Source organism: Bufo gargarizans, chromosome 2 (assembly GCF_014858855.1).
Source record: "Bufo gargarizans isolate SCDJY-AF-19 chromosome 2, ASM1485885v1, whole genome shotgun sequence".
Taxonomy (NCBI): Eukaryota; Metazoa; Chordata; class Amphibia; order Anura; family Bufonidae; genus Bufo; species Bufo gargarizans.
In genome coordinates, this window is record NC_058081.1 from 49,311,504 (window position 1) to 49,338,126 (window position 26,623).

At 43.4% G+C, this 26,623-nt stretch overlaps 1 protein-coding gene across 2 annotated transcripts; it reads right to left on the reverse strand.

Annotated features, from left to right (window-relative positions):
• Nucleotides 1-425: 425 nt before the first annotated feature.
• Nucleotides 426-6,106, reverse strand: LOC122929343 (lysophosphatidic acid receptor 6-like). 2 transcript variants are annotated; one of them, XM_044282878.1, is made up of 2 exons: nucleotides 6,061-6,106; nucleotides 426-3,401 (listed from the first exon to the last, which is right to left on the reverse strand). In XM_044282878.1, the coding sequence occupies exon 2, from the start codon at nucleotides 3,336-3,338 to the stop codon at nucleotides 2,412-2,414; it is 927 nt and encodes a 308-aa protein (XP_044138813.1). In that variant the 5' UTR covers nucleotides 3,339-3,401; nucleotides 6,061-6,106; the 3' UTR covers nucleotides 426-2,411. The 2 variants fall into 2 exon arrangements, with proteins under 2 accessions (XP_044138813.1, XP_044138814.1); XM_044282879.1 differs by lacking the exon at nucleotides 6,061-6,106 and adding an exon at nucleotides 5,958-5,977.
• Nucleotides 6,107-26,623: the final 20,517 nt, after the last annotated feature.

The window sequence follows — 26,623 nt, forward strand, 5'->3', positions numbered from 1 at the left end:
ATCTGACGGTGAAGAACATATTGGATCTCATCAGCGCTTTCGCATGCAAAAATAACTTTAGTTATCAAAAATACAATAATTTGCAGTCATTCACAACACGTATAATATGCTAATAGCGTAATTCCACAAACTACAGCTCTACTTAGGAGAGACCATCAATGTATGATCCATGGTGGACCTCCCACAATCAGCAGAGTAAACCACTCACTGGCCCCTAAAGGTGGTGTTCAAATAGTAAATCCCTGTGTCATGTTCCGCCTCCTAGGACCTCACACTTGGTTTAACATAGTATATTTGGTTTGATCTGAGGGTTCCTTTAATGCTCAACGTTTGCAAAACATTATTGAGGGCATGACGTTGTATGGGTAGAATACTTGTCTTACGGTGGATTCTAAGGTACAGGAATAAATAGGATTAAACAATGGTAAGTGAATAAAAAGTTTACTTAACAGTGATGAAAGACATATACATTCACATACAGCATAAAGTAAGCATAAGGTACAGAAACAATCTCTTAAGGCCTCTATCAGCCACCAAAATTGTGTGAACCTAGCGTCCCTTTAAGGATATTCTCGATATGCCTCCCCTGGTCAGATGTGAACTATGGGCCCTAGTTCTAGAATCAAACAATAGTATTGAATAGACCGCCATGCTGCTCCTGCAATCTTTAGAGGTTGCTACTGCTGGAACCCCCACTAATCAGAACAACATGGATTTCCAAGTACAGTGGGACTTCCGTGGGACTGACAGAGATAGTTGTGCTATCCCATAGAAGTGAATAGAGCAGTAGTTTAAGTAAGTGCCCTTCTACCACATTCACATAGTGGACTCCCGTTCTTGTGGGAGCCCCAGCAGTCAGGCCCCTAATCATTAAACATTTATCAGCAAGACCTTTAAAGGTCTTCCTTTAAAATCAGCCCCAGTGTGAGCACTTTTATTTGGATACTATATAGCACTGTCATTGCATGGTGCTATTATTACGGTTTTATATGTCTATATTAAATTGCCACAATGCTAGTTGTACATTAATTTGGGACTAATTATTCAATATTTACTACCTATGTTTGTTCACCTAGAAATTGAAGGCATTCCAGGGGTCTCTACTAATTTAATTTTCATCTGCCCCAGGTGGAACCCAAACACAACAGGTGGTCATCAACACAAGACTTAATTAGGTTTCACAGGATTTATTATTGATGACTTATCCTTATGTTAGGCCATCAATGGCAGATTGGTGGGGGCTCAGCTCTTGGCAGCAGCGATCTATAGTCTAAGCATTTTAGGCACTGTCCCATTCACGCCAATGGGACAAAACTGCAATACCCAGCATGGCCACTACTTTGCCTGTTATTTTGAGAGTATGGAGCACTATAAACAGTGAAGAGGCTACAGGACTTATCGGAGCCATGGCCCCTTTAAATAGCTGATCTGGAGATGGGGCGGCTGCCAAGATTTAGGACCACCTATCTATGAATAGTTCATCAATACAAAAATCCAGGAAACCACTTTAGTAGAGTTGGACATGGAGAAGTTCTTATGTTGAACATTGTAGCCTCACACTGAATGAACCCATTGAGTTATTTACATGATAAACGACTTCTTCAGTTTGTCCCAATATCAGTCCAGATTAGACAAGTAAATATATAGCATTATGTAAAGCAAAATATAAGATGACTTGGGTGATCATAGATGTTCCTCATCCATTCGTGATTGTGAAAGAGCAGGACCATTGGTTTATCATCCACTGACCATTGGTTTATCATATCCACGTTTCTATATATATAGAATGACTTCCTCAGGTAAATATGACCTCAATTTTATTTTGAGGTACTAAACTATCCATATGAATGTTATGGAGCAGGCGGCTGGGGAACATTGGCCAGTTTTTTGAATGAGCCAAGCCTGGCGATTAACATACCTGAAAGGTTGGAGATGACCATAGATCCCGGTAAATCATGAAAGCAACAGCAACAATAACCTCATAGTTTGAAAAAAAAAATTGGAACAGTTTAATATTTTGTAAGTTTCTTCTAATAACTGTATATCCATCATGTTCTGAGTAATGAGAGATCTACAGCCGAAACTTGATCAGTCAGCCAGTTTACTCACACTTCATATTTGGTAGATGGCTCTAGAGTCAACAACACTGAGTAATTAGTCAATAACCACACTTTTCATATGATAACTTCCTACCATTATCCTCAAGCTTTCCATCTCACTTGGCTATGGATTGATAAGAAACTTTTAGATTAAAACATGATCTTGCATTTAGGTCAAAAGTGAGGTCAAGTCTGGAGATAAAACCTTGGTCAACCCCATGTCAATTCTAGCTCATGTTACTTCCAGGTTACATGCTTGACCTACCAACAATTAGGAGTTGAGATGGCATGATATAGTTCTTTTATGACCTCCTAAGAGGAAATAATGGGTCTATTTTTCTCTGACGATTGTTCAGACAGCTCCAAAAATCTCTTTCCTGCTTTGATCTCCTCTCTAACCACATTTCTAATAGTATCGGTGGTGAAGTAGTAGGTAAAGGGGTCAAGCACAGTGTTACAGCAGGCTGTCAATAGAGTGATTCTGTAGGCTTCTTCCAGAATACAGTTTTCCGTGAACTGATAAATAAGCAATACCATATGATAGGGAAGGAAGCAAAGAAGAAAGATAGTTACATTGGTGGCCAACATACGGATCACTTTCACCTTGTTGATTAGTCCTTCTTGAACAACTTGACTTTTCTTCATTGACCTCAACATTGCTGTTGAGCTTATGACTAGGACTCCAAGAGGAATTAAAAAGCCTATGCCAATAGCACCTATTGTGGGTCCTGTTGCAGCAACAATTTGAGGACGACCATAAAAACAAGAACTATTTGTTTGAGGGTTCGCTGAAACATTATATATTACAACACAGGATGTTATATTGAGAAACCATACACCAACACAGATCCAAGAGGCCTTTTGACGGAAGCGCCGAGATTGGAGAGGGAAGCAAACAGCCAGATACCGGTCAAAACTAATGCAGGTCAATAAGAAAATACTGCCATACATGTTGAGAAGGAGAAATGACCCAGTGATGTCACATATCCAGTTCTGTACACTTGTTTGTGAAGGTGATGCCACATAGAAGTAGATTTTCAGTGGAATGGAGGAGACCAGGAGCAGATCAGCCAAGGCGAGGTTCTTCATGTAGACAATAGTGGGTGACCGTAGCTTATTCACACAAAAAAACAAGAAGATGGCAATACTGTTCATGATAAACCCTATAGGTAATATTATAGAGTACCCAGTCAGGTACAGGACAGGGCTGACCAGCTTGCAGCTATTGTTGGTGGTCATTTGTGGTGAACTTGATGACCTTCACCCCCAGAATAAGATGATTTCCTCCTTTTTGAAACAAACCTGGTATAAAAAAGAAATAGAAAAATTATACTCCCTAGTTTGTGTTTCTAAATATGCCTAAAAGGGATTTTGATTGCAGGGGTCCCGGGGGCCCTGATAATCAGCGATGGGGTACACCACATCCTCTGTTTACATGGGCAATTGTACCTTCACTATGCTGAGGGGACCACCACCATTTTATTTTTGGGGATCTCCTGAGACAGTTTCCATGGGTTGATAGCCACTGACTCATTTTTCTAGCTGGTTAGAGGAGATGTAAAAAACCAGTTAACCACATGATCTTGAAACAAACACCTTAGCACCATTAGTGTGGACAACAGCATTTCTTATGTGGTCATTTAAATAAGCTTAGTGTTTCATAATCTGTCTTTTACAGCATAAATATAATTCTTTACTTTAAGACATCAATATCAGGGAGAAAGTTTTATTATAAAAACCTAAAAATGCAGGTATGTTCAGCTGTTAGTCCAATCCTCAAGTCCTCAACGTTGAGGAGCAGATGGACCTTTTGAACTTTCATTTCACGTCTCTAGCTGCTAGCTGCAATGTTTCCTAGCCCAATACAACAACTGCACCAGTAACACCAGAGAGGTTTGAGACTGAGCAATTTGTAAAGGAAGTTGGCACTTTGGGAAAATACAAGACTATACATCTTTGACTAAAGCTCTTCTGAGAGTGGACCTGACAAAATATCAATGGCCCTCAATATCCAAATAACCATGACAAGGAATGACTGTAAGGCCCCTTTCACACGGGTGAGTTTTCCGCATGGGTGCAATGCGTGAGGTAAACGCATTGCACCCGCACTGAATCCGGAACCCATTCATTTCTATGGGGCTGTGCACATGAGCGGTGATTTTCACGCATCACTTGTTCGTTGCGTGAAAATCCCAGCATGCGTTTTTCCCGCAACGCAGGCCCCATAGAAGTGAATGGGGCTGCGTGAAATTCGCAAGCAAGTGCGGATGAGGTGCGATTTTCACGCATGGTTGCTAGGTGACGATCGGGATGGGGACCTGATCTTTATTATTTTCCCTTATAACATGGTTATACTGTAAGGGAAAATAATAGCATTCTTAATACAGAATGGAGGGGTTAAAAAAAAAAAAAAAAAAAAACAACTCACCTCATCCACTTGTTTGCACAGCCCGACTTGTCTTCTTTCTTCTTCTTTGAGGACCTGGTAGAAAAGGACCTTTGGTGATGGACCATGTGATGAGCGCAGTGACGTCACCAAAGGTCCTTTTCCTCCCAGGTCCTTGAAGAAGAAGAATGAAGACGAGCCGGGCTTCGCGAACAAGTGGATGAGGTGAGTTTAATTAAAAAAAAAATGTAACCCCTCCATCCCTAATTTACTTAGCATTCTGTATTCAGAATGCTATTATTTTCCCTTATAACCATGTTATAAGGGAAAATAATAACCGATCCCAAACCCTAACTTCTGTAAAGAAGTCCGGGTTCGGGTCTGGGTACCAAACATGCATATTTTTCTCACGCGTGTGCAAAACGCATTAAAACGTTTTGCACTCGCGCTGAAAAATCGTGCATTTTCCCGCAACGCACCTGCATCCTATCAGGCCCTCACACGCGACGCCTGTGTGAAAGAGGCCTAAAGCCTCACTCATATGTCAGTGTCCCACGCACGTGTGCTGTATATGTTCTCCACGGACAGCACATGTACCCATTCATTTTAATGAGTGTATTCACACATCAGTTTTTTACCACGGTCCGTGGGGCCATGTTTTTAGCATGAAAGCATGCTCTATTTTATCCATCTATGGGTCCGTGAAAGCCACAGATGCAACATGGATGCAATCTGTGTTTCAATCGTGTTTCAGAAATCATTAGCTTTGAAAATTATTTTTCAGCTGCACACTGTCCGTAAAACAGGGATAACACACGGACAGCAAAAAACGGACACACGGATCCTTCACTGGCATCTTCACGGAGGCATCACTGACCACCTTTTCACAGATTTAAGCCTGGACATGGACGTGTAAATGAGGCCTTCTTATCTATTAAAATCAACCTATTACATGAGGTGTCCTCACTTTTTCACATGACTTTAGACTAAGGGGTGTTTCTACAAAGAGCCGGGTGGATCAGCTGCAGCTCTAGAGAAGCACTAGACACTATCTCACTGATGGACCCAGATCAACCCTATCAAATAAAACATTATGCACATCAGCCTTGGTCTATCTAACCCATGATCTAAAATCTACCCAACAAAAACCAGAGCCTGCCCAGGACAGCTGCTACTGGCCATACATTTATTTATTCATTTTGAGAACCTACAGTTCTGCAAGGTGAGAGAACGGCGACATTTCATCACAACCTTTCAACTCCTCTGTAACACTTGTTTCCTCCATAAGATCTTTCATGCACCTCCTTTGAGGCGCCCACACAATAATCACTCCACAGCAGAAATCTCACACTTTAGGATGAATTATATTTTCTTCTCAATAAAAAAAAAATAATATGCCTAAAACACATACTAAATATTCATGTTCATGGGTGCAGCATGCCCAGGGGGCTGGAAGGGCAGCAGGTGCCTACATGGAATGAGGAGCTAGGTCTAGAAGCCACAGGACAACCCCGTCTACATCCACAATGACATAACTGTACATGGTCGGCAGCCCACAACACAGGCAGTACTCACCAGCGAGCTCCACGTCTGCCAGAGGAAGGAGCAAATGTAGAAATGTAGAATGTCTCAAAGCTTCCTGTGGGTGACTTGTACAAGAAGTCTGTGACCTCAGCAAACTTCTGTGTGAGCAGACGAGTAATGTCTACGATAATCACCACAAATTGACTCGAAAGGTTTTTTTTTTGCATTTCTTGTTCAACACTTTTTAAGTCTACTTGGATAGTTTTAAAAAGTGCTGAGATAACGGGAGAGGAGAAGTCCTAAAATGCGCTAGTGAGGTGACGAGTAAATTCATGCTCTTCTGACACTGGATAGACCTTCCCCACCAAGTGTCTGACATACATGCACACCAGTATTTTGTGTCGTAGAAAAGAGATAATACACAGCGATGTCACAGTATAGAGATAAAAAACTGTGATGTCACAGTACAGAATAATACCCACAGTGATGTCATAGTACAGAGATAATAAACACAGTGATGTCACAGTACAGAGATAATACACACAGTGATGTCACAGGACAGGGATAATAAACACAGTGATGTCACAGTACAGAGATAATAACACAGTGATGTCATAGTACAGAGATAATAAGACTGCTCCCTGCTCCACCATTCAGCCTGCAGGCACAGAATGCGCTGCTGGCCTGTGTGGGCGGAGACTGCAGCCCAGAAATTTGCCTAAGCTCCTCCCATACAGGGCTGCAGAGTGATCTATGTCTGCAGGGGGAAGAGGACTGTGAGCTTCCGGAACGGGATAAGGTGAGTAGTTAGTGTGCTTTTTTGTTATGATTTTGTTAACACAGAGAGGGCATTACTACCACAAAGGGGGCACAGAGGAGTGGGCATTACTACTACCATAAGTGGGGCAGCACAGAGGGCATTACTACTGCAAAGGGAGCACAGAGGGCATTACTACTATAAAGGGGGCACAGAGGGCTTTTCTACTATAAAGGGGACACAGAGGGCATTGCTACAATAAAGCAGGCACAGAGGGCATTGCTACCATAAAGGGGCACAGAGGGAATTCCTACTATAAAGGAGACACAGAGGATATTACTACTATAAAGGAGCCCAGAAGGCATTGCTACTATAATGGGGGCACAGAGGGCATCTCTACTATAAAGGGGGCACCGAGGGCATTTCTACTATAAAGGGGGCACAGAGGGCATTACTACTGTGAAGGGGCACAGTGGGCATTACTTCTATGAAGGATGCACAATAAGCATTATTACTATGAAGGGGGCACAATGGGCATTATTACTATGAAGAGGGCACAATGCACATTACTACTGTGAAGGGGCACAATGGGCAATACTACTGTGAAGGGGCCCAGAGTGCATTACTAATGTGAAGGGGCACAAAGATGGCATAACTACTGTGAGGGGGCATAACTATTATAGGGGTACAGAGTGGGCATTACTACTGTAAAGGGGCACAATGGGCATTACTACTGTTAGGGGGCACAAATAGGGTATTACCACTGTGAAGGGGGCACAGATGTGTCTGTCCCTGTGTGTGTCTGTCACCATCAGCATGCCCACAGTGTTCCTACGTCTTGACACAGCTGCATCAGGACTTTCTGTGAGGGGCAAGAAGAAGAAGGAAGAGGAGGCAGTGTTATATGTGGTTTTACATAAGACTGCAGGAAACACTACCACATGATCTGCACTAGTGTGGTTTTACATAGGTCTGCAGGTATAACTACATTATCAGTACTAGTGTTATCTGTGGTTTTACATAGGACTGCATGTAAGGCTGGTTTCACACGGGCGTTGCGGGAAAAGAGGTGGGTGCGTTGCTGGAACATGCGCAATTTTTCCACGCGAGTGCAAAACATTGTAATGCGTTTTGCACGCGCGTGAGAAAAATCTGCGAGTTTGGTACCCAAACCAGAACTTCTTCACCGAAGTTCGGGTCTGGGATCAGTGTTCTGTAGATTGTATTATTTTCCCTTATAACATGGTTATAAGGGGAAATAATAGCATTCTTAATACAGAATGCATAGTACAATAGCGCTGGAGGGGTTAAAATAAATAAATAAATAATTTAATTCACCTTAATCCACTTGTTCGCGCAGCCCGGCTTCTCTTCTGTCTTCTTTCTTCAGGACCTGGGTAAAGGACCTTTGATGACATCACTGCACTAGTCACATGGTCCATCACATGATCCATCACGGACCATGTGATGAGCGCAGTGACGTCACCACAGGTCCTTTTCCTGTGCACAGCAAAGATGAAGACAGAAGAGAAGCCGGGCTGCGCGAACAAGTGGATTAAGGTCAGTTAAATTATTTTTATTTATTTTTTTAACTCCTCCAGCCCTATTGTACTATGCATTCTATATTAAGAATGCTATTATTTTCCCTTATAACCATGTTATAAGGGAAAATAATAATGATCGGGTCCCCTACCCGATCGTCTCCTAGCAACCGTGCGTGAAAATCGCAGCGCATCCGCACTTGCTTGCGATTTTCACGCAGCCCCATTCACTTCTATGGGGCCTGCGTTGCGTGAAAAACGCACAATATAGAACATGCTGCAATTTTCACGCAACGCAGAAGTGATGCGTGAAAATCACCGCTCATGTGCACAGCCCCATAGAAGTGAATGGGTCCGGATTCTGTGCGGGTGCAATGCGTTCACATCACGCATTGCACCCGCGCGGAATACTCGCCCGTGTGAAAGGGGCCTAACACTACCACATTATCAGCACTAGTGTTATCTGTGGTTTTACATAGGTCTGCAGGTAACATCCACTATATTATCTGTACTCAGAGATTTATCACTATGTTACCTGTGGTGTTACATAGGACTGCAGGTGATATCAACATTATCTGTACTTGTACTGCCCCAGATGTGGCAGGACAGTTTGGGAGTTCAGTGGCTACTTGGCTTTCATACAATTTTTTAATGTAATTTTTGCCTCAGGCAGCAGAACAGCTAGAATCTGCCCTGAGTACAGAGATAATAAAACAGTGAAGTCACAGTACAGAGATAATAAACACAGTGATGTCACAGTACAGAGATAATAAACACAGTGATGTCACAGTACAGAGATAATAAACACGGTGATGTCACAGTACAGAGATAATAAACACAGTGATGTCACAGTACAGGGATAATAAACACAGTGATGTCACGTAATAAACACAGTGATGTCACAGTACAGAGATAATAACACAGTGATGTCACAGTACAGAGATAATAAACACAGTGATGTCACAGTACAGAGACAATGCACATAGTGATGTCACAGTACAGGGATAATAAACACAGTGATGTCACAGTACAGAGATAACACACACAGTGATGTCACAGTACAGAGATAATACACACAATGATGTCACAGCACAGAGATAATAAACACGGTGATGTCACAGTACAGAGATAATAAACACAGTGATGTCACAGTACAGAGATAATAAACACAGTGATGTCACAGTACAGAGATAATAAACACGGTGATGTCACAGTACAGAGATAATAAACACAGTGATGTCACAGTACAGAGATAATAAACACAGCGATGTCACAGTACAGAGATAATAAACACAGTGATGTCACAGTACAGAGACAATGCACATAGTGATGTCACAGTACAGGGATAATAAACACAGTGATGTCACAGTACAGAGATAACACACACAGTGATGTCACAGTACAGAGATAATACACACAAATGATGTCACAGCACAGAGATAATAAACACGGTGATGTCACAGTACAGAGATAATAAACACAGTGATGTCACAGTACAGAGATAATAAACACAGTGATGTCACAGTACAGAGATAATAAACACAGTGATGTCACAGTACAGAGATAATAAACACAGTGATGTCACAGTACAGGATAATAAACACAGTGATGTCACAGTGACAGGGATAATAAACACAGTGATGTCACAGTACAGGAGATAATACACACAGTGATGTCACAGTACAGAGATAATAAACACAGTGATGTCACAGTACAGAGATAATACACACAGTGATGTCACAGTACAGGGATAATAAACACAGTGATGTCACAGTACAGAGATATAAACACAGTGATGTCACAGTACAGGGATAATAAACACAGTGATGTCACAGTACAGGGATAATAAACACAGTGATGTCACAGTACAGGGATAATAAACACAGTGATGTCACAGTACAGAGATATAAACACAGTGATGTCACAGTACAGGATAATAAACACAGTGATGTCACAGTACAGGGATAATAAACACAGTGATGTCACAGTACAGATAACAGTGATGTCACAGTACAGGGATAATAAACACAGTGATGTCACAGTACAGGATAATAAACACAGTGATGTCACAGTACAAGGATAATAAACACAGTGATGTCACAGTACAAGGATAATAACACAGTGATGTCACAGTACAGGGATAATAACACAGTGATGTCACAGTACAGGATAATAAACACAGTGATGTCACAGTGCAGGGATAATACACACAGTGATGTCACAGTACAGAGATAATAAACACAGTGATGTCACAGTACAAAGATAATAAACACAGTGATGTCACAGTACAGAGATAACACACACAGTGATGTCACAGTACAGAGATAATAAACACAGTGATGTCACAGTACAGAGATAACACACACAGTGATGTCACAGTACAGAGATAATAAACACAGTGATGTCACAGTACAGAGATAATAAACACAGTGATGTCACAGTACAGAGATAACACACACAGTGATGTCACAGTACAGAGATAATAAGCACAGTGATGTCACAGTACAGAGATAATAAACACAGTGATGTCACAGTACAGAGATAACACACACAGTGATGTCACAGTACAAAGATAATAAACACAGTGATGTCACAGTACAGAGATAATAAACACAGTGATGTCACACTCTAGAGAGGAGGCTAGAATGGAAGAAGGGCTCCATTCTAGTTAACACAGCTCTGCCAGAAGTGCCGCCATCTGCTGGTGAACCAGGCATATTGCACTTGAACCATTACACAATCACAAATACAGTTACACATTGTGTATGACCTAGGGGTTAATACACATGATAATAAAGGATGCACCAATAAAAATAGTGATGGGGCAAAAAGAGTGGTAATACCCCATTGCAGGGCGTTAAAGAAGGCACAGTACAGAGATAATAAACACAGTGATGTCACAGTACAGATGGGTGCACCTAGCCTTTCTGCTGCCTGAGGCAAAAACTGAAATGATGCCCCTCCTTCCCAATGTCAATTTCTTAACCTAACCCCTTACCTTCAGCCCATGGCCCTTCGGCTGTCCTTCTCTTGCCCCTGCCTGAGGTGATGGCCTCACTGTCACAGTGTAGGGGGAGGGGAGGAATACCAGAATGACAACAGAAGGAAAATGACCAGGAACTAGGCCTCAAGGCTAGGGAAAGGGAAATGGTGACCACCTAAGGAAACCCTAAACTTAGCCCTGACTCCTGTCAGTATGATTAGATCCTGAAGGTGGGAATATTCATACACAGTAAACCTAGGCCCTAGTAACCCTGAAAAGCCCTAGGATTAGTGACAGGGTCTGAGACTACTGGTTCCTTCCCAGATAAACCAACCAGCGTCTCGCTGAGGCCTAGTAAACAACGAGCAAATGGGAGCAGCAAAATACCAAGAGAAGTACACTTATCTACAATAGAAAATTGATGAGCAGGAACGCAGATGAGGACCACACGCCAGCTCTTCCAACTCCAGGCAGATAATATCAACTGCATGGTATAAAGTGTGCGTCCAGACTAAATAGAGAAGCAGTAATGACCACAAGCTACACCTGAGACAGGAGGTGTGGTCATTACCAACACCAACACTGCAATAAGGTCAGATGACCTAACGTGCAGCCAGTCTCTCAGATCTTCTAACCACTGTCACAGGAGGGACCGTGACACTCGCCTGGACTAATTGGTGGTGGACCCCTGAGTACTGAGACAATAAACACAGTATGTGGATAATAAACATGGTGATGACAAAGTACAGGGATAAAACACACAGCGATGTCACGGTACAGAGATAATAAACACAGTGATGTCACAGGACAGGGATAATATACACAGTGATGTCACAGGACAGGGATAATACACACAGTGATGTCACAGTACAGAGATAATAAACACAGTGATGTCACAGGACAGGGATAATATACACAGTGATGTCACAGTACATGGATAATAAACACAGTGATGTCACATGATGAGTTATTGGTTACTTACTCAGGGCCTACCATAACTTCCCCTTTCTTCCCCCATCCAAGTACCATCCCAATAAGACACCACACGATTTGCTTGGATTAAATCGGCCACAGCAGCCGTTTATTAATAAAATAAATACATCCATAAATAACAATAACATTAAAATTAACATTAACCCCTGACGAGGGAGATCGTAGAAGCCAGAAAATGTTACCATCCACCATAAGCCAACCTGGCAACTCTATCCGTAACTCCATTGCCTCCAGCCGTAAGCACCAGCTCGGAGACACCAACTGATGGATGCCTTCTCCAATTAACCAAGTACCTGAAACTATGAGAGTCCAACCCCACCATTGAGGCCCTCCCATTTCCACTACCGTCATATACCACCAGCTTCTATGATCTCCCACCGCCCTGACTGCCGCGACATTCACCACCGACCCCATAAATTGCACACCCCAAAACCTTAGGGAGGGAGGGTGGGAGTTTGATTCCCAACAAAATGGCGCCGGCTAACTGCCGGTCACCTCTATTTAACCCCTAAACTCCACCTACCTAATCACCCTAACCACTCCTCCCCACCCCAGTTAACTAATTCTAACCCAGGCCCTTCCTACCAAAACCCATCATGACGGCCTCCCCTTACCTTGCGTCCTAGTCCGGCCAATCTGGACAGGGATAATATACACAGTGATGTCACAGTACAGAGATAATAACTCAGTGATGTCACAGGACAGGGATAATAAACACAGTGATGTCACAGTACAGAGATAATACACAGTGATGTCATAGTACAGAGATAATAAACACAGTGATGTCACAGTACAGGGACAAAAAACACAGTGATGTCATAGCACAGGGATAATAAACACAGTGATGTCACAGTACAGGGACAAAAAACACAGTGATGTCACAGTACAGGGATAATAAACACAGTGATGTCACAGTACAGGGATAATAAACACAGTGATGTCACAGTACAGGGACAAAAAAACACAGTGATGTCATAGCACAGGGATAATAAACACAGTGATGTCACAGTACAGGGATAATAAACACAGTGATGTCACAGTACAGAGATAATAAACACAGTGATGTCACAGTACAGAGATAATAAACACAGTGATGTCACAGTACAGAGATAATAAACACAGTGATGTCACAGTACAGGGATAATAAACACAGTGATGTCACAGTACAGAGATAATAAACACAGTGATGTCACAGTACAGAGATAATAAACACAGTGATGTCACAGTACAGGGATAATAAACACAGTGATGTCACAGTACAGGGATAATAAACACAGTGATGTCACAGTACAGAGATAATAAACACAGTGATGTCACAGTACAGAGATAATAAACACAGTGATGTCACAGTACAGGGATAATAAACACAGTGATGTCACAGTACAGGGATAATAAACACAGTGATGTCACAGTACCAGAGATAATAAACACAGTGATGTCACAGTACAGGGATAATAAACACAGTACTGTCACAGTACAGGGATAATAAACACAGTGATGTCACAGTACAGGGATAATACACACAATGATGTCACAGTACAGAGATAATAAACACAGTGATGTCACAGTACAGGGATAATAAACACAGTGATGTCACAGTGCAGGGATAATAAACACAGTGATGTCACAGTACAGGGATAATACACACAGTGATGTCACAGTACAGAGATAATAAACACAGTGATGTCACAGTACAGGGATAATACACACAATGATGTCACAGTACAGGGATAATAAACACAGTGATGTCACAGTACAGGGATAATAAACACAGTGATGTCACAGTGCAGGGATAATACACACAGTGATGTCACAGTACAGAGATAATAAACACAGTGATGTCACAGTACAGGGATAATACACACAATGATGTCACAGTACAGAGATAATAAACACAGTGATGTCACAGTACAGAGATAATAAACACAGTGATGTCACAGAAAAATAAATAAAATAAAGTCTCTGTTAGAAATACTTGTCCTCTCTAGCGCTGCAAATCCAGAGACAATGTGGGAAAAGTCAACTGAATAAAGTTATGTAGAAGGATTGCGCTGCAGGAGAGAATTCCTTTATATAAATAGAAGTTCCTTTAGTAGATCATCAATCAATGTGGTCATATGCCAACCTCACAATATAACACCGGTATGGAAATCTGTTCTGAAATGAAAAAGCGCACTATGGTGTAGCAAATTCCAAACACTTAATGCACCATGCGAATAGATTATACTCACAGGATTTCTTGCGAGTAGATGCGTATAAAAATAGATGGTATCTTCAATAGAACTCTGTTGGAGGAAGAGAACTATAGTGTAGCATGTAGTTACACTTAACACGCTTGCTGTAAAATTATACTCACAGAATGTCCTTTGTGAGATGCTTCCCGAAAAGACTGGCAAGTAGGATGGATGCGCACCAAATTTCTATCTGACCCTTTGGTGCGCATCCATCCTACTTGCCAGTCTTTTCGGGAAGCTGCGGTTTATTGTCATCAAGGTGTAGAAGTGTTTTATCCGTCGGATCGATATTTGGAACTTTCCTGCTCGAGTGTCTTGATCCTTGCCGGCTCCACCTGCCCAGCCGTCCGTGAAGACTGCGCAGATATTCTTCCATGCATCTCACAAAGGACATTCTGTGAGTATAATTTTACAGCAAGCGTGTTAAGTGTAACTACATGCTACACTATAGTTCTCTTCCTCCAACAGAGTTCTATTGAAGATACCATCTATTTTTATACGCATCTACTCGCAAGAAATCCTGTGAGTATAATCTATTCGCATGGTGCATTAAGTGTTTGGAATTTGCTACACCATAGTGCGCTTTTTCATTTCAGAACAGATTTCCATACCGGTGTTATATTGTGAGGTTGGCATATGACCACATTGATTGATGATCTACTAAAGGAACTTCTATTTATATAAAGGAATTCTCTCCTGCAGCGCAATCCTTCTACATAACTTTATACAGTGATGTCACAGTACAGAGATAATAAACACAGTGATGTCACAGTACAGAGATAATAAACACAGTGATGTCACAGTACAGGGATAATAAACACAGTGATGTCACAGTACAGGGATAATAAACACAGTGATGTCACAGTACAGGGATAATAAACACAGTGATGTCACAGTACAGAGATAATAAACACAGTGATGTCACAGCACAGAGATAATAAACATAGTGATGTCACAGTACAGGGATAATAAACACAGTGATGTCACAGTACGGAGATAATAAACACAGTGATGTCACAGTACAGAGATAACACACACAGTGATGTCACAGTACAGAGATAATAAACACAGTGATGTCACAGTACGGAGATAATAAACACAGTGATGTCACAGTACAGGGATAATACACACAGTGATGTCACAGTACAGGGATAATAAACACAGTGATGTCACAGTACAGAGATAATAAACACAGTGATGTCACAGTACAGGGATAATAAACACAGTGATGTCACAGTACAGGGATAGTAAACACAGTGATGTCACAGTACAGAGATAATAAACACAGTGATGTCACAGTACAGAGATAATAAACACAGTGATGTCACAGTACAGGGATAGTAAACACAGTGATGTCACAGTACAGAGATAATAAACACAGTGATGTCATAGCACAGGGCAGCTCACTAGAGAAGTCAGGCTGTCTGGAGTGTAGGCTTATATAATCTGCACCAGTTATACTCCAGCAGAAGTGGCTGGGGACCATGACAGGACGTTTCCCACTGTAGTCACTGTGCCTCGAGCAGGCACTGGAATGATTCGGGGCCTCTGGTTTGGCTCCTGCAGCTGATACTAGAGCAGATAGATCTGTGCCTGCCTCTTCTGGTTTAATTTGTGGTCACATTACATCTAGTTTCTTATAAATGGTTTCGTTTGGAGGTGCATGTAACGTTACTGCACAGATGGTGTAATGACAAGAGAGCCACAAAAACATTTCCTTGTGACCACACCGCCGATCTCATGTGAAGAGCAATTATACACTGAACGGAAATATCACTCCTACAGCCCTGGAGAAGAAGACATCTACAGAGAGCGGCTACAAAGAGCGCCTTACACCCTGGAGGACCCAGAAACAGACCAACGTTGATGTGGTTTGGACCTCCACCCTCTGTAGATGCATATTTCCTTTGCTAGGTGTACACCTGTCCAGAGATAACACTGGCGCCTGCCACACTCCTAAGACTGGCTTATGGGGGATCTAGATTGTGAGACTGGCCTCTGATAGTGTCTATACGGGGAAAACATAAGATATCACTTGTATGAATAACCACAAAAGACATTGGATGGAGAGCGTCTGTGAGCAGCAGTTTTCAGGTCATGTCGCAGATTCTCAATGGGATTTGATCTAAACCATTCCCTTGTAGCTCTGGCTAGATGTTTGGGGTTGTTGTCTGGTGGAAGGTGAACCTCCGTATCATGTCTGATATGGCAGGTAACAGACATGCGGCCAGAGGGGAGGGAAGGGGATTCCCTTTACACGAGGGAGAGGGACCCCTAACCCACCTAGCACTGGCACCTGGCTGCCCTGACGTCCCTAGACGGACTGCTAGACCGTACACCGATCACGTGCCTCGTCCCTGGCTTATTGTAAAAGGGGATATTAATTATTAATATTTTGGATTCATATTAACGATTAATATTAATAAATAGGCATAGGTCATCTATTGTTGACTCCGCCTATTTATTCTTTATTCTACCTATTGTTCTACCTTTTCCTGAACTGCGTGCGCTGAATTACAGTGGCGAAAAAAGACTATAAACTGTGTTAGAACAATAAAGTATTGGGGGCGGAGCCTGACCTCGCTCGATGGCGGCTGCTTGTGAGTAGCGCTCCCGCCACCAAGCTGCTTTAAGCCTACAGAAGCACCCTATTCTGACGACTATGGTCAAAATACAGCCCAGGAACCCACCTGCAAGCCCTTCAGACCCAGTCCTGGCGGCGAAACCGCTCAAACACATGGACAAGTTCGTCCACAAGTCGGCGTCCCACCAGGCGGCACGTGCTGGCAAGATGGCGCCGAGGGACCTGCACAGCACAAGGCAGGACGAGGACGATCGCTCTGCAGCACATGTGGGTGAGGAAACAGCCTACATATTTTCTCAGGGGAAAAAAGAATCGGCCGCACTCACCAGAGACTATCTGGATACTGCTTTACAGAAAGCCCTGTCCCCCATAGCTGCGGACCTGTCTTTTATAAAAACAGACATACGCCATATAGGAAACAGAGAAGAGGCGCTGAAGCACACTCAGGACGCCCTGCTATCCTTCACCTGAGAGGCAAAAAATGCCCTGGAGTCACACAGGTCCATGCTTAACACCACACTATCGTTGCTGGAGGACCAAGAGTATAGGAGCCGAAGGAAAAACATTCGGATCAGGGGCCTCCCTGAAGCTCCTGAAAAAGAAAACCTTTTCTCCTCTATGCAAACTCCATTTACCTACCTGCTCGGGGCTACCAGGGCTGCTAATGTCGTGATAGAACGGGTCCATAGGGCTGTAGGCCCCAAACCTGCTCCCTCCGAAAATTTTGAGGGATATTATATGCGGGCTATTGAGTTTTCGTGATACAGAGGCCATTCTACTGAAAGCTAGAGAAATAGGGAATTACGAATTTATGTTTCTAACCATAAACTTCATTTATGTTATAAGTGTACTTTACACCTCGAAAATTTCAATAAAAACTATATTTGAAAGAAAAACTATATTTGAAAGAAAAACTATATTTGAAAGAAATAGCAGATATAACACTAGATGGTGCTAAAGTCCAAATTTATCAGGACGTTGCTCCTTCCACTCTTCAGAAGAGGAGAATCCTGAAGCCACTTACTGATGCTCTGCGGGCGTCTAAAATTCCATATAAGTGGCTCTTCCCATTTGGACTTTTAATTACTATCGGTGGACGCCGTATCACCATTCACACCCCCGAAGATTTGAACCAAGCCTGGGTGCCCCTGCGCCTCTCACCGATGGACATCCCCTCCTGGCTGCCTGTTCCATCGGACTTGCCACTCCCTGATGTCCATACCACCATCCCTTGGTCCGTGGCTAAGAAGCAAAAAACTTCCAAAACGGGCAAAGCTACCAGCTTCGGCCCCCACGGATGAACACGTGACCCTCTTCGGAGTTGTGATGCTATACCTGGAGGGACCCGTCGATTGACTGACGTGGTTTCTTCCCTGGGACCGGGGAGAATCGCCAGGATTTTCTCTCCTTCTACATACCCTGCACACTCTGGCCTCTTACAGGGACCGTGTACCTATTTGCTGCCTCATGGTACGCTATCCCACCCTCTGGAAGCTTAAGCCTTACAGCTTTCTATGAGGTACTACGCGTGTTTATTTTACCTATAGACACAGGTACCCTGCTCCTATTCTGGACAGAATGCTACCCCTCTTTTTTCTGGCGAGGAGTAACTCTCCGCCATTTCACATGGAGCTGTAAATTCAACTTATGTTACTGTCCACCTTACGTGGGTTTACTTTAACTTGGAAAAGGTCCTTTCACAGGTTGTTCTTCACCTCAGGCTATGAAGAAGCAGTTTGGGCAGATCAGGCAATACACTTTGTCAATTTCTTTCCAAATTGCTCCTTTGGGAGCCCTTCGGTTAAATTTGTTCTTTTTTACTATGTTTTATGTTTTGGTTCTACAGTTTTTTTTTTTTCGGGTCTTAATGCATGTACGTGACTTGCACCTCCTTCCTCGGTATCTCTATAAATGGCTCCCTTACTATTAACAATAGCCTCCTTTAACGTCCATGGGTGTAATAACCCAGTTAAGAGGAGCCGAGTGTTTCAGATGCTCAGAAAGGAAAATGCAGACATAATTATGCTGCAAGAAACGCATTTCCGAAAGGGCCGTGTCCCTGTAATGGCGAGATCCTGTTATAAGCAGGAAGCTTAATTGTGGGAGGGGATTTTAATGTAACCTTGCACCCCCTGCTGGACTCCTCCTCCAAGAAGTCTGCTATTTCCTATGGGCCACTTAAGGGGATTCACAATGCATTGAGGGGCCTTGGTTTAAGCGATGTCTGGAGGTCCAAACATGCCGATGAAAGAGACTACACCTTTTACTCTTATCCCCATAAATCATATCAGAGGCTCGACTACCTCTTTTTACATGATAAATACTTGCCCCAAGTCATTGATTCTAATTGTAGTATCACGGTCTCAGACCATGCACCTGTCCTTATGTCATTACGGATTCCTGAGTTGCAGAGTAGGGAGCAGGACCTGGCGACTAAACCCTACTCTATTAGATACAGCCTCCCATGTCCGCTCCATCTCGGAAAGAATTCTGACATATTTCGACTTGAACGCCTCCACTGTCTGCCTCTCCTGCCTCTATATGGGAGGCTCATAAGGCTCTTGTCAGGAGGGAATTTATTGCTTTGGGATCGCACTTAAAGAAAAAACAATTAGCGCAGGTTGATTCCCTGTTGACACAGATCGCAGCGATAGAAGGTTCCCACAAGAAGTCTTTAGCCCAGTCGAACCTCGATAATCTCGTGAACTTAAGAAATGAGCTTAAAACCTTGCTAAATGTTAAAGCGGCCAATGCATATGCTAGACTCAGACATAAACAATACGCCCACGGCGATAGGGGCAATAAGATTATGTCAGCCATGGTCAAAAAGAGGATAGAGCAATCACATATTAAACAGATGAAATCCCTAAAGGGCGACTTAGTTTCTTCCACCTCTGGCATTGCGGACATCTTCACTTCTTATTATCAATTCTTATATAATATTCGCTCACAAGAATCGGGCAATGCTCTCTCTGAAAGGAAAATATTCATAGAAAACTTCCTTTCTACTCTAAATTTACCGGTACTAGGTAGTGCGGACACAGATCCACTCACTGCCCCAGTAACCATCGAAGAACTTCAGAAAGTTCTCCGTACTGTGCCCAATGGGAAGAGCCCAGGTCCAGACGGGTTACCTGCCTCTTACTATAAGAAATTTCTAGCGGTATTAGGTCCTCATGCAATGACATATTTAAACTCATTACTTGATGGTACTCCCCCAGCGCACCAGGCATTAGAGGCACATATTGTTGTACTGCCTAAACCAGGCAAAGACCTGAGAGCCCATCTAGTTATAGGCCCATCTCACTTCTGAATGCAGACATTAAGGTATGGGCAAAATTGCTAGCTTTTAGAATTGCTCCCCTCCTTCTGGGCTTGATACACCCTGACCAGTCTGGGTTTGTGGGGGGTAGGGAGTGCAGGGATAGCACATTTAGAGTATGCCAAGCTATCTATCTTCATAGATTCGGATTTCCACCCCAGTTCATCAAAGCAGTGCTGTCCCTGTACCCCTGCCCCCACGCCAGGATCAGAGGTAATGGTGTGCTCACTCAGCCCTTCTCTATCTCAAACGGAACCTGGCAAGGGTGCCCCTTTCACCCACGCTTTTTATCTTTGGGCTCGAGGCCTTATTGCAGGCAATTAGACAAAACACCCAAACACACAAAATTGCTGCGTTCGCGGGCGACATGTTACTCCTGCTGTCGGACACGTCGGAGGCTTTCCCCGTAATTCTAGACCTTTTTGAGATGTTTGGGCAGATGTCCAATTTTAAAGTTAATTAATCTAAATGTACGGCTATGAGCATTAAAATACATTCCAGTACTGTTTCAAAATTAGCTGAAACATATCAGTTTACATGGGCAGACTCACATATAAATAACTTAGGGATAAATGTCCCGAAGAGTCTGAACCAAGCCTTCCAAATAAATTACCCTCCCCTCCTTTCCGACATACAAAAACAACTAAAAGACCTTCAGACCCCCTATCTCTCCTGGATGGGCAGGAAATTTGGTTAAAACTTATGTCATGCCTAAGCTACTCTATTTAAAGAGGACCTTTCACTACTCTACAAACGAAAAACTAACTATACCTGTGGGCAGAGCGGCGCCCAGGGGTCCCCCTGCACTTACTAGTAAGTCTGGGCGCCGCTCCGTTCGCCCGGTATAGGCTCCGGTGTCTGCGCTCCCTCTGACTGATTTCTTGTAGGAGGCGTGTCCCTTGCTGCACTGCTGGCCAATCGCAGCGCACAGCTCATAGCCAGGCCCAGACCCCTGGGCGCCGCTCTGCCCACAGGTATAGTTAGTTTTTCGTTTGTAGAGTAGTGAAAGGTCCTCTTTAATGCAAACACTCCCCATTCCTCTTCCGAAACATTTCCTGCTATCAGTGCGATGAGTTTTTTCCTCCTTTATCTGGAAATCAGATAAACCACGCCTGGCCTACTCTATCCTAACCAGACCAAGACACCAAGGGTTTTTTGGGATGCCAGATGTAAAAAAAATACTACCTGGCTATTCAATTGAGACTTCATTCAGAACTCGTGGGGCCCTCCCTAAAATCAGGTTGTTGCATCGGCAAGAATCTGCTCTCCCCCTCTTGCCTGGCATCCTTATGGAAAGTGCAGGCCCAGAGGGGACCTGATCCCCCATTACTCGCCCCCATTTCTGGTGTCCTTAACTCTTTGGCCAAGTTGGCTCTGAAGCTTAATCTCCCCAGAAGCCCCTCCTCTTTTATGCTCATAAAACTTCTCCCGTATTATTTTCAACCTGAATACATGGACGCAGGGGGCATTTGGTCCTCCTTTGGAAATGCTAGTGTTGGGGATGTACTTAGGGGTTGGGTGGTTCCTTCGTTGTTGGACCTCCAGACATCGTATCAAGCCTCAAACTGGTCTTACCTTCATTACACTCACTTTTCTAGTATCTGCCAGCAGAATATAAATATTGCACAGAGGGACTACAGCCCTTCCTGGTACGATGCCATCCGGGAATCTCAGGCCCCTCGGAGACGATTGATCTCACTTCTGTACAACAAAATACTTGACGCTGATGCAGAGGGTAAGCCCCATTTTATACGAGCATGGGAGGAGGAATTGGATCTCACTTTTTCAGCTGACGAAGTCACGAGGATCCTTAGGCATTCTCATGGGTCCTTGAGATGTATCAGGATACAGGAGAATGCCTACAAGCTGCTTACACACTGGTACCGCACCCCTGACAAATTGCATAGAATAGACCCTTCAACATCACCTACTTGTTGGAGATGCCACACCGAAATTGGCACGGCCTTCCACATATGGTGGTCCTGTAAAAATATTAAAAATATTAGCCCCTTCTGGAAGTCAGTCTCCACGGCCATACAACAAATTTGTTCCGTAGACACTCCCATTACTCCTCCCATGGCTATCCTCGATTTGCACAACACCCACTATCCCCCGCATACTGGATCCCTGATCTCGCACCTCTTGGCTGCCGCTAAATTGCTCATTCCACTAAAGTGGCTGTCGGTAAGTGCACCTACATTGGTGGGCTGGATCCAAAGGGTTCAGGAAATCTGCAGGATGGAGGAGCTGTCTAGCTGGGAGAGCCTCTCCCACGACAGATTCCTGGACATTTGGTCACCATGGTTTACTTGGTCCAAGGACCACTCTAATATTACACGCCTCACACAGTAACGCTCAAATAAGCGTTTCTGAGGGACTTGTCTCTTGGCCCTCCTTCAAACTCCCGCCCATGCCTCTTTTTCCTGCACTCTCACTTATATTCGGAAACTCTGTCCAAATTTATGCCGGTCTGCTTTTAATAACTACTTCATCATATGCTTTATTATCATGTAACTCTACTCAATCATCTATTACTAATGCAATTTTATGACCCGTGGGCTTGTTACCCCTGTTGTTTTCATTGTCAAACCATATAAAATGTACCATGCGATATCTTTCAATAAACAAAGATTTGAAAGAAAGAAAGAACAATAAAGTATTTATTAAACAATTACAGGTCTACAATCAATTATTTCTGCTATATCTGTATATGTTTATATCAATGGTTATATAAATATACACTCACCTAAAGAATTATTAGGAACACCATACTAATACGGTGTTGGACCCCCTTTTGCCTTCAGAACTGCCTTAATTCTAGGTGGCATTGATTCAACAAGGTGCTGATAGCATTCTTTAGAAATGTTGGCCCATATTGATAGGATAGCATCTTGCAGTTGATGGAGATTTGAGGGATGCACATCCAGGGCACGAAGCTCCCGTTCCACCACATCCCAAAGATGCTCTATTGGGTTGAGATATGGTGACTGTGGGGGCCATTTTAGTACAGTGAACTCATTGTCATGTTCAAGAAACCATTTTTCCAGTCTTCAACAGTCCAATTTTGGTGAGCTTGTGCAAATTGTAGCCTCTTTTTCCTATTTGTAGTGCAGATGAGTGGTACCCGGTGGGGTCTTCTGTTGTAGCCCATCCGCCTCAAGGTTGTGCGTGTTGTGGCTTCACAAATGCTTTGCTGCATACCTCGGTTGTAACGAGTGGTTATTTCAGTCAACGTTGCTCTTCTATCAGCTTGAATCAGTCGGCCCATTCTCCTCTGACCTCTAGCATCAACAAGGCATTTTCGCCCACAGGACTGCCGCATACTGGATGTTTTTCCCTTTTCACACCATTCTTTGTAAACCCTAGAAATGGTTGTGCGTGAAAATCGCAGTAACTGAGCAGATTGTGAAATACTCAGACCGGCCCGTCTGGCACCAACAACCATGCCACGCTCAAAATTGCTTAAATCACCTTTCTTTCCCATTCTGACATTCAGTTTGGAGTTCAGGAGATTGTCTTGACCAGGACCACAACCCTACATGCATCGAAGCAACTGCCATGTGATTGGTTGACTAGATAATCGCATTAATGAGAAATAGAACAGGTGTTCCTAATAATTCTTTAGGTGAGTGTATATACACAGTAATACACTAACAGCAATATAATACACCTAATTACACTAACACTATACAATCCTAACTAATTCCACCCCAAAATCAATCTAAATATATTCTTACACACACACGTAATAGCAGCACCCTCCCTCCTGATGCTAGATGGTCCCTACGGGATAACAAGGGTTTAATTACAAGATAACAGGGCAATACAAGGGCAGATGTGGGATACAGGGGTATGGAGCTATGGAGGACAGGGCAGGGGAATATTGCAGGGGTTAATGATCTGGGCAATGTAGGGCATGGGAATATGCAGGGAAAGGGGGTTATCAGGACAATGTAGGGCAGGGGAATATGCAAGGAATATTGCAGGGGTTAATGATGCAAGGTAGCAGTGAAGGGGTTAAGGATACTCAGCCAGCTCCTTCCTACTGGGATGATCCTCACTTAGGCTCATTTTCCAGAGGTTAATTCCCGCTTGTAGATGCTCGTTTTCCAGGGGGTGGTTCTTGCTTGGGGCTGCAGAGCTCAACTGAAGAACGCTCCGCCGGTGGCGCTCTCTCCCGAGCATCCCGCGGCAGGCAAGTACACGTGGGCTGGTGCGGTGATATGACATCACTGCACCAACCCACGCCTGCTGACGCTTCCAGGCGAAGGATCACTTTGATCCTCCAGCCTTTGAAGTGACCGCGTACCTCTGGTGCTGTAATTACAGCGCCGGAGGTATGTGGCATGCAGGGGCAGGGGAGCCCTTTGTTCCCCTGTACTTGTTATAAAAAACATCTCCGGCCCTGCTGGAGGTGTTTATCAAAAGTCACAGGATCTCTTTGATACTCTGTCTTTTGATGTACCCACAACTGGACATATTTGTCAAGTTATCCGGGCGGCATCTCCCCCCTGCAGGCACGCTGGCATGCGCTTGCAGGAAGATTAAGTAGCTGGGTGGGATACCCGCTAATATGGGGGAATATTTAATATATATACATGCATATAATACAGGGTCATATATGCATATCTATATACATATACATACTTGGACACAACTATATATAAAAACATATCTTCTGACTGGCCATTCAGGGCCAATATATGTATATATGCATATTTTAATGGAGACATATATACATATATATTTAAATCTCCCCCTTTCCTCTACATTTATCCTTAAATAAGCCCTAGGTAGTGAATAGGGCGATGAAAGCACTATTCCTCACCACTGACACCTAGGGTAACAACAGGAAAAGGACAAACAACACAAACAATCCCCAAAGGAAGATGACAAACAGGAGAGAACGGGAGATCCGACAGCACCAGTTCCAACACCCCCACAGCAACTCCAACTCTACCAGAGGTCAGACTAGAAGATCTGGAAAGAAGGTCTATATCTGGCAACAAGGGAAGCAGAAAGTATAGTATCTGGGAGTGGCTGACAGAGAACAACTGAAAGGAAAAGCCACAGATTCCTAACTGGGACAAAAAAGGATCGCAAACCAAAGCAGGAAAACCTGGACCGGAATCCATTCCCACCACTAGGTCATGGAGCGATCTCTTAAAACCGCGTGAGTAGCCACCCGCTGTGACCTTCTGACCCCAGGCACAACAGGGTCAGCAATAGTTTGTGACACCCTCGTGACAGTACCCCCCTTTCTACGAGAGGCCACCGGACACTCAGGACCAAGTCTTTCCAGATAAGAAATGTGGAAAGAACAAATTAATCTGCTGGCGTTTACTTTCGACGCAGGCACCCACATTCTTTCTTCCGGACCGTAACCCCTCCAATGCAGCAGATATTGAAGGGAGCGACGGACAAAACGAGAATCAACAATTATGCCACCTCAAACTCCAAATTGCCATCGACAATTATTATAGGGGGCGGTAACGGTGATGGTTCCGGAGATGCAACATACTTTTTGAGCAACGATTTATGAAATACATTATGAATTTTCAATGTTTGAGACAGCTCCAGACTGAATGCCACGGGGTTAATGACGGTGACTATTTTATAAGGACCGATAAACCTAGAACCTAATTTCCAAGAGGGAACCTTTACCTTAATATTTCTAGTCGACAACCACACATAGTCATTCACCCCTATGTCCAGGACCTGGCAAATGTTTTTTAATAGCCATACGTATATATCTGTCTCCCATATTTTTCTAATTGCTTTGAACCTTTCGCCATACAGAAGAGACTGATGATGTAAACCGTTCTTCCTCAGGAATCCCAGAAGGCTCCCCCTCACTGAAAGTGCAAAATTGAGGATAAAAACTATATGCACCAAAAAATGGTGTCTACCCAATTGATTCTTGATGGCGATTGTTTATAGAAAACTCTGCTAAAGGAAAGTAAGATGACCATTCCTCCTGATTTTCAGAAACAAACCACCTAGAAACATAGAATGTGTCGGCAGATAAGAACCATTTGGCCCATCTACTCTGCCCAATATACTGAATACTATGAATAGCCCCTAGCCCTATCTTATATGAAGGATGGCCTTATGCCTATCCCATGCATGCTTAAACTCCTCCACTGTATGTGCAGCTACCACTTCTGCAGGAAGGCTATTCCATGCATCCACTACTCTCT